At 51.7% G+C, this 13,024-nt stretch overlaps 1 protein-coding gene across 1 annotated transcript in view; it reads right to left on the reverse strand.

Annotated features, from left to right (window-relative positions):
• The window catches only part of CIAO3 (cytosolic iron-sulfur assembly component 3), a 123,202-nt gene that overhangs the window by 104,233 nt on the left and 5,945 nt on the right, over positions 1-13,024 (reverse strand). Inside the window, exon 3 of the mRNA XM_077316964.1 lies at positions 9,219-9,229. Within this exon, the coding sequence (XP_077173079.1) occupies positions 9,219-9,229 (11 nt within the window). The remainder of the gene's footprint in view (positions 1-9,218; positions 9,230-13,024) is intronic.

Consider the following 13,024-nt stretch of genomic DNA (forward strand, 5'->3'; position numbering starts at 1 on the left):
ATCACCCTCATTTCCTCCCGCCCCGCCCCCCCATAACCACAGCATTCCAGCCCCGGGCCTGCCGTGTGGTCCGGTTTTCTAGACTAGACCTTCTCACAGAGCTGGAACCCTCCTGGGCCGGGCACTCTTCTACCCAAAAGAGAATACAAACGCAACAATATGTAGGGCGATGTGTCCGGCTGGGATACCACCGTTGAGGTCCCAGCGAAACTTCATCCTAAATTTCGTGCAATTTATCCTCTCAGTTCCTGACCTGAGCCCCCCCACCCCATTTTCCTTCCCTGTTAGTCATCGAATAACTAAAGGCTACCGGGAAGAGTATTTGTCTCTCAGAAGTCCTTCCCGCCGTCCCTTAGGAAGCCTCCAGCACGTCCACATGGTTCGCGCCCACAATTCTTCTCCCCAGATTTCGAAAGCTGTCTGGTTCAGTTCAGATGGCTGAGCGAAACTTCATTCGCGAGAACCGCGGTCGTGAAATCTTTCTTTCCACGGCAACATCGCTTTCTCCCGCGAAATATTTGTTCTCATCCAAGCGGTTTTCACCCCAGTTTTTTTACATGCCTGATGCAAGAACAGCCCAGAAGAAGGGAAGGAACCAGAAGCAGCGAAAACAAAGAGCAAAGGCCCAAAAGGGAACGTACAAAACCCGAAGGGCGGAACAGCAGCCATGTGGGCTCCTCTGCAGGAGAGAGGGGCGGCCGCAGATGGACTAACGGAGGGGGGACGGGGGGGGACACAAAATAACTGTCTAGAGGCGGCAGACTCCAGTAGCCACGGAGGCATAAGCTCTCCCCGTTCAGAAGCATCCGGGAGTTAAAAATGTTATCCATAACTTTGGGTCTTAAAAAGTATATGCAGCACAGGGGGAAAGAGAAAGAATTTAGCACAGAACTTTTAAAAGCTCCGAATTACTCTCCAGGGTAGTAATTAGAAACTATTTAGGTGACAGGAAGGCAATATCAGAGCTAAATGCTGCAATAAATTAACTTTCCCCCCTGCATGCCCCCCCCAGCCCCCATTCCTTCCTTCCTTGTTCTAGTGCAAAGTGGCAAGTGACAAGAGAAATCAGCAAGGAAGGTTTTATATATATATATATTCATATATCTAAAGTTTAAAGCTAATCGGTGCCCTGTCCCTACTTCTGTAGGTGGCTGTCATTTTCAGAGATCTCTAAACCATCCTGAGGCAGCTGAAGTCAAGGAGGGGCCTTCCAGAGCTGGGTGTAATTGGGTGGGACGTTGACTCTCCAAAGTCCGAGCAGCATCCTTGGTTCTATCCTCACAACAACCCTGTAAGGTAGGGAAGGCTGAAAGGAGGTGACTGGGCCGTTAAGATCTTGTCACATTACAAGACCTTGCTGGATGTTTCTAATTTGAGATGCAGTTCCTGTGTTTACAGAATCACTTCTCTCTTGGGGGTGTCTCTATCCTCTCCTTCCTTTTTTGGGGGGCTGGGATTCTCCTGCAATTGATTCCCAGGTACAGCCCTGTATCACCTATGTCGTCCAATCATCAGATTTGTAATCCTTAGCACAGAGATGGGACTGAATTCCACTGATATACATATTTTACTCCGATTCCTAATTGGCTATGGAGAAATACCATAAACCCCTCAGAGACTTTAAAGGGGCCGCAGGAAACGAATAATCCTTATTAGCCTTCGTTTAAGCCGTGCGGAGCTCGGGATGAACCATTTACAGCATGAAAAGCGCTCTTCATTTCAGTTCTCTGGCCCACGCTGGCTCTCGCTTAAAGCCAATTATATAACCCAGCACCAGATAATAATATTTCCTGGGAAATCTCATTTCAGGGAAGCAGAGGAGAGCTGTACGAGAGGAAGACAGGCGGGAAGTTGTTGCAGGGAAGTTTTGTAGGGGAGCCGACTGGGGGTTGAGGGAGGAGACAAAGAGCAAGGACTCCCCCAGAGATGTTGGAATTTGTGCCGTAACATTCAGAAGGTCCCACCCGGTCTGAAAAACAATATACATGAAAAAGAGGAGGATTTGGCACCAAGAACCACACAGGTAGGCTTTCGGGGTTTCTGTTCCAGGATTGCGAATCCTGAGAAGATGTCAGTGACCCGCCCAAAAGTGAGGCTGGATTTTCATCAGCGTGAACCTTTCATCTGTTCTTGCCGGTGTGCATTCCTTTGGTTGTTGTTGTTTTCTCCCCAGCGAAAGTTTCGGCCGTGATCAAAAATGACTAATGGGACCTCAACGCCCACGGCTTTAACCTCGCAGGATAAGGAGAACAGAAGGCCGGAAGATCGAGGAAAGGCTGGGAGGGGGATGATGCGTAAAACAAAGCCCCAAAAAGCCCACACAAAAAAAAAAAACCCAACCAGCTTTCTAAGCCCGTTTTGTTACTGCAGAAGTAATGCGCTTTCGGCCAGGATCCGGGTGCTGGCTGTGCTTACGGGGAGGAAGAGAGCCGGCGCAGGGAAATGTCTAAGCTGCATTCAGATGTTACAACAAAGCTTGGTTACAGGCATGAAGAGAGGCAGCCGATCTCCTTTCCATGTCTTCCCCCTAATTGCCCATTTCCTCCTTTGCAAGGGGTTTGGTCAAATGACAATCCACCATGACAACTGAGCACAGTCTGCTGGCAAAATGGCATTTTTGACTTCCCCATCCCACCCCACCGCTCTCCCTAGCGGAGACCCCAAGTGGCTTACTTCATTCTCTCCTCACATCAGCCCTGCGAGGTAGGCTCGGCTGAGAGTCTGACCCCGACCCAGGGTCACCCGGCGAGCTTCCACAGCAGAGTGGGGGTTCGAACCTGGGTTTCCAGATCCTAGCCGGGACAGTTAGGCGCTGCTATGCAGCCCTCTCCCTGGGGATTTACTGGGCAGCCAAGAAATATAAATACAATAAATAAGTGAAAATAAATGGGGCCAACTTGTGAACAAACAAGGGTCCTGCTTCTTTGGGGAAGAAAATCTTGATATTTTTAAGGAGGAGTAGGAAGAAAAACTGAACGAGTTGGAGAGGGAGTTCGAAGCTCATATGAGTCACCCCCCCCTCCCCAAAATCTCCTTGGACAGCATAAGCCCCGACCCACACACCCACTGCAGTGACCCCCGGGTTCATGCAGCTTTTGTCACGGTGTCTGTTAGTGCTCCGTCGCCACAGTAACGCAGCTTCCCCCACACAGCTGGATCCCATTGCTTAAAGCCATACAGGTGTCGTCAGGGCCCGTCCAGAGGAAAACTACCCCAATTATGACCTTGAACGGGTCTGCTGCCTTTAAACAAATGCGGACGGGCTTCCCTTCGGCGGAAATTGGACCTAGCAACCCGGCCTCAATATTATTCCAAATATTTAACATATGGGAGAGTGAGCTGAACCATAAATTGCCAGTTCTGACCTTAGAAACGGGTTAGAAAGACGACATGATCCTGCATCTTCAAAGCCGCTGGGCTAAACCAGTCCAGTCGACTTCCAGGGCACTCAAAAGGAGAACTAAAGGAGTCCCCGAAATCCAGCACCACGTAGCCCTTTTAAAAGGTTCGACACAATCTACACAATGTGCACCATCGTAACAACTACAACAGCCCTGCACGGTAGGGATCGCGTTAATATGAGGGAGACAGAGCCCGGGAGAGACGGGAACTCGCCTGAGAGAGAGATCTCCCATCCTGGGGCTGAAACATGGTTTACCTCCTGGTAACTACTGAGGATGCCTACTGATGCTCAGGTGGTCGGTGGGTGGAGGCAAGCTGGCCGTGTCCGGAGGGACCCAGAATCCCTGGCATGGATTCCAGCAGCCCACCCTGCAGTCAGCATCCCACCCACTTTTATCTAGCTCACCCGACCCCCTACTATCGCCTGCCACCCCGAAACCACAGGCCAGAAACCGCGGGGAAATGGGCAGCCACGGAGGCTTGCCGGACAGTCACGGCGGAGCCTGGGAACCAAAATCCCCCGTTCTGAATAGGCAGCCTGTCTTGCGGGAGATAAACTGTCAAGCCTTTTTTTTTGGGGGGGGGGGATTTTTTTTTGCCTTGCTGCGCGAGTGCCAAGTCCTTGTTTAAAACCGAAAAAAGGAAAGGGGGGAAAACAGATATCGGGAGTGAAGCCTACCATTAAAACAATTACCGCAAAGTGGTAGGCCTGATTGCGGCAATTATTCCCCCATTTCAAGGGGCAAAGTACGTCTCTGCAAAAAGCCGGTGCGAAGGAAGGAGGCGGCACAGGGGTGCCAGAGAATAGCAATCGCGACTCCAGACTTCCCCGGGTATCTTTTGCCTGAGTCCCTCTCCCCTCGGAGCTACCCCGCTCCGACTGACCGGCCCCGAGCGACGGATTGTTCCCTCAACGCTCCAACGTTTTAGGCTGGCAGGCTGACGGGGGGGGGGTGTGCCGGGTCATTGGGGTTCTGGGAATGCTTTCCCCTTCCCGAGGTTCTTATGGCAAGATTTCCGTGCCCCCCCCGCCTCCCCCCGCCTTTGAAACACAAACGTTTCACGCTTGCGATTTTATCCTTGACGATAAGTGGCTGTCGGGGCCTTTGAGGCAGATCGGCCTCCTTGTTTCGTAAATGATTGACTTCCAAGCGGATATCAGCCCTGCATAATCTCGTGCGCGGCTTCCGAGGCCAGGCAGGTGGAGGCGGCGGGGGGGGGGGAACTCCCCGAATCCTGTGCCCAGCCCCCCCCCCACACACGGCTGTCCAGCGGTGTGTGCGGTTCAATTTCAATTCCAAGACACCTTTGGCGACAGGGACCCCAGGGGGGTGACGCCATTTCAAATCCGATTTCTCTCTGCAAGGGATTCCGCATGGAGCGTCACCATTTAAAATTAATCTCGCCGTTACCGTTTTCGAAACACAGAGCTGCATGCACTTCTCAAGGCAAGGGACAGCGCAGGGTTTGGGAGGACCCTTTGGAACCTGAGAACGTTAATATCTCTTCTTGTTCTTTCCCTGGGAGGCGTCCTGAAGCGCTAAACTCATGAGGGAAACCTGAGACACCCCTCCCCTCCTCTGGCACAGGAAAATCCACAGTGCCTTTCCAAAATGCAAAGATAATGATTTTAATTCTATTTTATTTATGACAACTCTTGGACGGGTGCAGAAGTTGAAATTCCTCCTGCAGTTTCTCCCAACCCAACCAAATCTGCGACCGTCTCCCCCCACCCCCCTGGTAAACTTCAGCCTGACATCCTGGCCTTCCCACCAATGGGGTCGCAAGTTCTGGTTCCTCCTCTTCCTGTCATGTGTCTGTGATGTCACACGGCTGCAGCTTAGAGGGTTCCGTGCAACCGCGGAGGGAACTGTGTATCTGCAGTTCATTTCTCTCCACAACGGAAGCCCAGGGCCAGTCCCAGTTCTCTCAGAGCTCTCTCAGCCTCACCTAGCTCACAGGGCATCTGTTGTGGATAGAAGAAGGGAAGGCCATTGTGCGCCGTTCTGAAACTCTTTGCGGAGTAAAAAGCAGGGTGCAAAAAAACAGATCTCTCTTTCATACTTACATTTCTATCCAGCCCTGTCTCAAGTGACCCAGGGTGGGTCACAGTAAATATAAAGTTCCCAACAATATAAGTATATTTTAAAACTTCTTTTGCATTAAGAGCAAGCACAGTTTGAACTAATATTGGCTTTAGAAGATTAGTCCAGGGGGCATGATGCACGCTATTCAACCACTCAACTAACTAATAATTTCTTCTTCTTTTGCTTCGGACTGATTACTGAAATCCGATCGGCTGTGCCGCTTTTCCTAAACGTTGCTTTGGTCGCGGCTGAAGTTCGCCTGCAGCAATCGCCATTGGGGCTGACTCCGCCTCCTGCGGCAGCTATTTTGTGGCTGCCATTTTGTTGCTGGGCCCCCACTGAATTCCAAACGCTGGGGACCTCTGAGCTAGACCCCGGGCACACGGAGGCGAGCGAGGGACGCATCCCATTTCGGTTTGCGGCGTCCGACCCCGGTCCTGGGAAGCGTCTCCTTGTTGCCCGGTCTAATTAGATTAAGAGCCAAATATTTTCAGGCCCTGAAGGTGGGGGGTGGGGAAAGGAAAACCGAGACCAAGCGGAGAAATTAAGCCGGAGGATATGAATCCCACGCAAACGGCGATGTTTAGGGCGAAGGCGAGTCTGGAAACAGTTTAACGCAAGCCAGGCATGGCTGGAGGGCAGCTGCGCATGAGATGGGGGGTCGCTGTGGGCTAATTGTATCCCTCATGCAGGCTACCCCGGCACACTAATAGGTTTTAATAAAAAGTTTCAATTGGACCAGTAAACCCCTCATTAAGCTGTTTTTAAAGCATGAATTTAAGAGCGGGGAGGGCGAAAGGTCGCCGGGAGCCCTTAATTCACAACGGCTGCGGAGAAGTGTTCTCGCGAACGCAGGCCAAGCGCCGGCCTGTCCAGGGCCACATAAACATCCGAATTGGCCAGCTAAGTGACAGTTTGAAAAATAGATTTAATAAGGCTGCTGGGGGGGGGGCAGGCTCCCCAATTCTAACCAAACACGGGGAATAATCCACCACTCATTTCTCCCGCTTCCACAAATAAAATTAAAGCACACACACACACACCAACGAATACAAAACCGGTACTCAACGGCACTTCTGGGGCAGAGACCCCCAAGTCCCCCACATGTCCAATTTATGCCTTGTCCCTGGAGCGCTCGGGGCTTTTATAGAGTCAGGTTTTCAGGAAAGCCAGGTGGAGAAGTCCCTCCCCGCCCCCACGACCTTACAAGGTAGATCCCGAGCGACACACAGAAAGGCTTGCTAAACTAACAACCAATCACACTCTTCGCAGGAGCGCCTCAGGGCAGCACCCAGGGCCGTCCCCGCCTCCATCCCACTGCCACAACAACCCTGTGAGGGAGGCTAGGTGCAGAGAAGATAGCGGCTGATTGTGGGTTTGAGTTTGTTGACTCCCGGGCTCAATATCTGTAACGCTACCTTACATTGGGGGTCCCCACCCCTCTCGAGCTTGCAGGAATCTTCCTGGCAAAATGGCCACTGCAGGAACCGCAGACCAGCACAAAATCTCAGGGCAGGAGGTAACGTACGAGTATTGCCTACTCTACCGGCAGCAGCTCGCCAGGGTGTCCATAAAACACGCCGCCTGCTCTTTTTAAGCGGCATCTGACATGCAACTGAGAGAAATCTTTTGAGCACAATTATCAGCACCCTTCACTGCAACCCTCAAAGTTAATCCGGCGATCCTTTGGAAACTTCCGACAAAGAAGATACGAATTCCACAGGGACAGAGTCAGGCCTCAGTCCTAAGAAATGTTCCCGCAGGAGAATAAGGCAGAAATTAATCCCCCGTGCTCCCACAACTTTCCTCCCCCAGCCAAGATCTTCCTCCAACGCTGAGCAGCAAGCATCTTTGAAAAATACACTGCAGGGTTGGGGGTTGCCTGCTCAAGTGCCCACAAAATTCGGAAATTGGGCTACTAGGGATTTCTCGAATGCACCTGGACTCAAGGTTTTGGACTACTTTTTTCAACCCCTCCCCTCCTCCCCCCTGCGAAGAAATAACAAGGAGAAAAAGGGAAAAGAAGGCAAAAAGAATACAATCGAGCAGCAATCAAAATGAGATAGCTATTTGCATACAGGACTTGTACACTGATGGACACGTACGTCCTACCCACGGATCTGCCCCGCGTTTTATTCTGAATCTTTTAAGATACTACGCATAGAGACAGGTTTTGTTTGAAAGAGCAGCTGATTCAAAGATGTTTTTTATTTTATTGTTATCCCCCCCCCCCCCGGGTTTTAAAGAAAACGCTGTGTTTATACTTCCGGCCATGGAACAGGAAGCTCTCGGGGAGTACCCAAAAAGATCCCTGCAGGAATTTCTGAAGACGGCTCTTTGAAGTCCGTGCTGGCCAAACCCTAAAGATGGGAAGTTTCCGAACTCAGCGATATTCAAATGCCTTTGGACAACAACGGATAGAGGATGACAAGATGCCACTGTTCCAGGGCCATAATGCAAGACAAATATTGTGGGTTTCCTGAGTCCCAGACCACCAAAAACGGGGGGGGGGGCATTCGGCAGAAGGAGCCGTCTCGTCCAAACACAGAAGGAAGAGAAAGGGAATCCCGCTGGGTACAAAGGCTTTGATTAACCGGGTGCTCCGGCTTCCTCCGGGTCGGGAGGCAGGCGGTACAGCCCCATCTTTTTGAGGGACACGCTCCGGGGAGAGCGTGAAAGCAGAGGCAGAGCTTGCATCCTCCTGGCATCTCAAGGGGAGTAGAAGGTGAGCGATTCTCTTCCTGGAACGCTGGAGGTGGTGGGGGAAACAGCCCTCCCCTGGGGCCAAGGCCTGACCCAGATCGGGCACAAGAGCATGAAGATTCGATATGCGAGTGACAGGCACCAAATCAGGGCCTGGCTGGCTTTTCCTAAGGAGAGAGCCTCACTGCAAGTGCTCCAGAAAGTAACCTGGGAAGGTTTGAACTGGGCTCCCCAGTGATGTCGGTCCTACTGCCCAGCAAGCAGGGTTCTGATTGAGCACTGGAGAGACGACTGGCTGGGCGCATGAGAATAATTATGCTGTTGCAGCCCCCGGTGTTGGTTTTATTCTCTCGCACTCCTCTTCCCCAGGGTATTTGCAAACCAGAAATTCGACATCATAGTCATAGAAATAGGGATGAACAGACTTAAAAACCTAAAAAGAGCCCTGCTAGATCAGACTACTGGTCCATCTAGTGCAGCGTCTGGTCTCACACGGTGGCCAACCAATTCCTCTGCACCCAACAGCAGAACATAGAGACCAGGACTTCCAAAAGAACCTCAGAAGAGCCCTGCTGGATCAGTCCAGTGGTCCCTCTAGTCCAGCCTCCTCCCTCACACAGTGACCAGCTAGTTCCTCTGGAGGGCCAACAACTGGCCAGAGAGGCTGAGGCCTTCCCTTGATGTTTCCTCCTGGCTCATATCACCACCTTCTCCATGCAGTAGGGATCTCTAGGTATAAAAGCCAAGACACCCACTTTCTCAAGTTGTTGGGTTTGGTGGGGGGCAGGGGGGGGGAGTCCCAGAACCTGCAGAAAGCCAGCAGAGTCAGGATCTCTTCCATAAAAGCTTCTACCCCCACCCCTTGATGCATTCTGGCCCTCTGCTTCCCACCCCAGAGCGATCTAGAACGGCATTCGCCCAAATGACTGGAGAATCAGGAAGAGAGAGAAATGTTTAAAAATATTACATACCCTCAAAGTCCCTGAAAAACACCTACGGGAGGTTTTCTGAGTTATGCTCACTTACCAAAGGAATACCTGCAAAAGAAACAGGGGGAAACAATATTAAAAACATGAGCTAAAAGGTATTATCTTCAGGCAGCTATGAGAGCAGGGCGACAAAGTCATTTTAGCTCTTTTTTCCTGTCCCACTAAGGCGACCTTAACAGAACTACAAGAGAGCAATGAGATCCCAAGTTTCACTTGGTTATGATCCAATCGCTGGATCTCTGCTTACGTCACTAAAACCCCACTGAGGAAAATGGCCAGACCTCTGACAGTTTGGTCGTCATCATCTGAAATACATCTCTCCTCCTTTGGGGAGGGGGTCTTTGTTTTCATCCCACCCACCCCCCACTGACAACATCATTCCACTTTGACCTTGTTTCTCTGGAAGCACAAACTTCCGCAATCCTGCTAACTCCCTCCAGTCACAAACACTGGCCAACTCGAAGCCTCGGCTGTTTCCCCATAAAATAAACGAGCAGCCACGAACAACTGCTTTCGAGGGTCTGCAAGGAGCGCCTGGAAGTGCTTTCCCTTTAATCAGAAGCGAAGTGGCACCTCGTCCAAGTCCACCATCAATTTATGACATGTTATTAAATCGAAAGCGCTTCACAGGGTTAAGTAACATCTACAGCAGCTGGTTTGAGTTGCTCCTAAGCTGTTGGCGTTCCACAGTGGTCATGGGGGTGGTGGGGAGGGGAAGGAAATACATTTACAAGCTAGTAAATGAAAGCACTTGTCTGGTTTCTGAATCCGCTTTTCTGTGGTCCCCTATCTTTTAAGAACCACCCTTTATTTACCAAAAGAGCCCATACAAAATCAGGTAGGACACTCGGTTAAAACATAAAACGTTCCTCCCTTTTTCAATCTCATGAGCTATGAGACCCGGAGGTAGTACCTCCTCTCCAGACACAACTTAGAAAGTCCAGCCAAATCCCCACCGGGTTATCCAGGGTCATTCACAGGTCAGTGGATTTCTCTGGGGAACCGTGAGCACTATCTACACGAGTGAAGTCCCCCCATGTTGTCCTCATGTTTGCTTGTGTTGGAGAGGAAACAAAAAGACAGCCGAGAACTCCTGGTCCTTGCAGGGGCGACAACATTTTTGACCGGCAATTCCTCCCTCAAACTCAGGACATAAGAAGACCCCTAAAGGATCTGACAAGCTGGGAATGGCCCAAGGTCACCCAGCAGGCTGCATGGGGAAGAGGGGTGGGGAATCCTAGAGTGGGAAGGGGCCACACAGGCCATCTAGGCCCACCCCCTGCTCAGTGCAGGATCAGCCTCCAGCATCCATGGTAGGGATGCGTCCAGCCGCTGCTTGAAGACCAACAGGGAGGGGGAGCTCCCCACCTTTTTAGGCAGCCCCTTCCATGGCTGAACTATTCAGACTGTGGAAACCCCATTCTCCACACCAGAGCCCACTGCTCTTTAACAACTACACTACGCTCGTGCGCAAAATTTCGTGGCAGTGTGACAGCACAAGTTCACATGGCAAAAATGTGAACCTGGAGCTAGCAGACCCAAGTCTAACCATTACACCACGCTGCCTCTTCCGGAGGCCATAACTGAATCGAGCGCAGACACAATTATCAGCCAGGCTGGAAGAAAGCAGACCCCTTTAGCTCAGCCTCTCCTTTAATCTACAACCGAGGACATTTATTTCATGCTTGCCGGATCAGGGCCCAGGGGCCTGCAAAAGCTGCCTACGATGGGACGAGAACGCCGGTTGCATTCTGACACGAGCCGTTGCGAAGGTACATAATTTTGGAAAGCGAGGAGCATGTTTCCCATTAGATCCGTCCGCCCCTGCTCACACGGCGAGGCAACGAATCCGTCACATGGTATTAATCTTGGTTTCATTAATATTTCTATCAGCCGTGCCCAGGGCTCTTTGAAACCAGACACCCCGCCGTCTCCCTCCTCACCTCCCCACTCCGCCATATCAAGGAGAGGTGCCAAATCTTCTCCTGCAGGAAGGATGACCCCCCCCTGAGGTCCCTTAACTTTGGGTTCAAGTTTCTAGGAATAATTCTTTTTCCGCAAGGAGGAGGGACCAAGAATGCAACAGCACGGCCCGTGATAAACAAAGCCATTCCTGATTTTTGCGGCCAAAGAAAGGAGCCGATCTAGAAGGGAAAAGGGGGAGTCCACCGTCTAGAGCGAGGACTTGGCTGTCGTGAAGCACAGCAATGGCAGAATGCAAACCAAACTTCCCGCGTTTGCCCTCCAGAAAAGGGTGATGGATATCGCTTATTTAGTTGCAAAACTTATATCCCATATTTCTGGCCTTCCAAGGGCCGCCAGGGCAGCAAGAGACATGAAATGTACACAACACAGCAAAGCAGTAATTAAAACTCTGGACAGGCAGGAGGGGCCGTTGGAGGAAAGCCAAACGATACGGCAATGTCTCTTCTTGGGTCTTTCTTGCTAACTTAACCCCATTTCCTTGATGGTCGTATGGAGAAAGGACCTCGCCTTCCTTCAAGGGCCTACAAATGACTCCAGACGCCCACATCCGTGGCTGGTGTAATCCGAAGTGCGCCAGGTAGATTTCCTCTCAGGCACATGAAGAAAAGCACGTCCCTGTGAACGGATGAGGTCCCACCAAACCCTTTAGAGAAACCAGCCCAGTCCTTCTCCAGGGGGATCCGGGACTCTCTCTCATTTTGAACTCTAGCAAACAATTCTCCTGGGCATTTTGTAAAAATCTATATGCACAGGGAAGAGAGGCTCGCTGCCCGTCCCAACCACGTTATAATTAGCATCCAGGAAATAATTGAGGGCCCCCAGAACACTCCCTCTCCTCGCCACAGGCCCTGTGAGCTAATTGTCCTAATTCCCGGCTTCGTTAAAGCAAGCCTAATCCAATCACAGACCGGTCCCGGAGGGGGGGGGTGAACCGTTTGCAAAGACCCCTCCATTTTTTCCAGACACCAACAAGGACTCCCAGGCTGCAATCCCCAGATTATGCACAGCCTGCTGGGTGGAAACTAGAAGAGGCTGCCCGGCAGATCTCTGCATGAGTCACGGTCTAGCCCTGCCTCCTTTCCGGACGCAGCTGGTGAAGGCCGATAATGACGCTGTCGTGTCTCCGGGGGAACGGGGCCTTTCAACGTCCCCAGCATGGAGCAATGGGAGAATTGCCCACTCAGAGGTTCCCATGAGGCCGCAGCCTGACTCTGCCGCTCCAGAAACCACCAGGGAGCTAGCAAGCGTAACAAGCTACCCCGTTCGACTCAGCGGCCCCAAACGGCCGGGAGAAGGACCCTTTGTGGCGCATGAATGCACACGTGGCCCAAAAATACTTTAAAGTGTTCCCTTTTTGGGACGGCAAAGGCAGACAAGGAAGGAATCGCACACGGGGACTGTCCCTCTGGCCGACGCTTCCTTTCCAGCTGGACGAGAGTTGAAAAGAGCTCGCAGGAGAAACAACGGCGGCGGCGTCTGGTATCTGCGGCCCACGGCCCAAAGCAAATAGATAAAGGCTTCAAAAATTAAAATAGGAAGGGACTTAAAAAGAATAAATTGGCCCGCTGCTGGCAGACGCACAGAAAAGGAAAACGACACAGCTCTTCCCCCCCAGAAAAGTCACTTATCTACCTTTGAACTGGGTTCCCGCCGGTAATCTCATCCCGTCCGCTCCTGTAACTCAAGATCCCATCTCCGACAAAGGCCAGCGCCAGATGCAGGAAAACAAAGCGTTTGGGAAGCCCAGGTGCGCCCGGGAGATGCCAAGGAGGAACGGGCCTGCTCCACGGAAGGCCAGCTCTCTCTCTGCCTGGCGGCTCCGGAGACAGCAGGGCATAGCGGGTAGACCCCTCTGGC

This window comes from Paroedura picta, chromosome 17 (assembly GCF_049243985.1).
Source record: "Paroedura picta isolate Pp20150507F chromosome 17, Ppicta_v3.0, whole genome shotgun sequence".
Classification (NCBI taxonomy): domain Eukaryota; kingdom Metazoa; phylum Chordata; class Lepidosauria; order Squamata; family Gekkonidae; genus Paroedura; species Paroedura picta.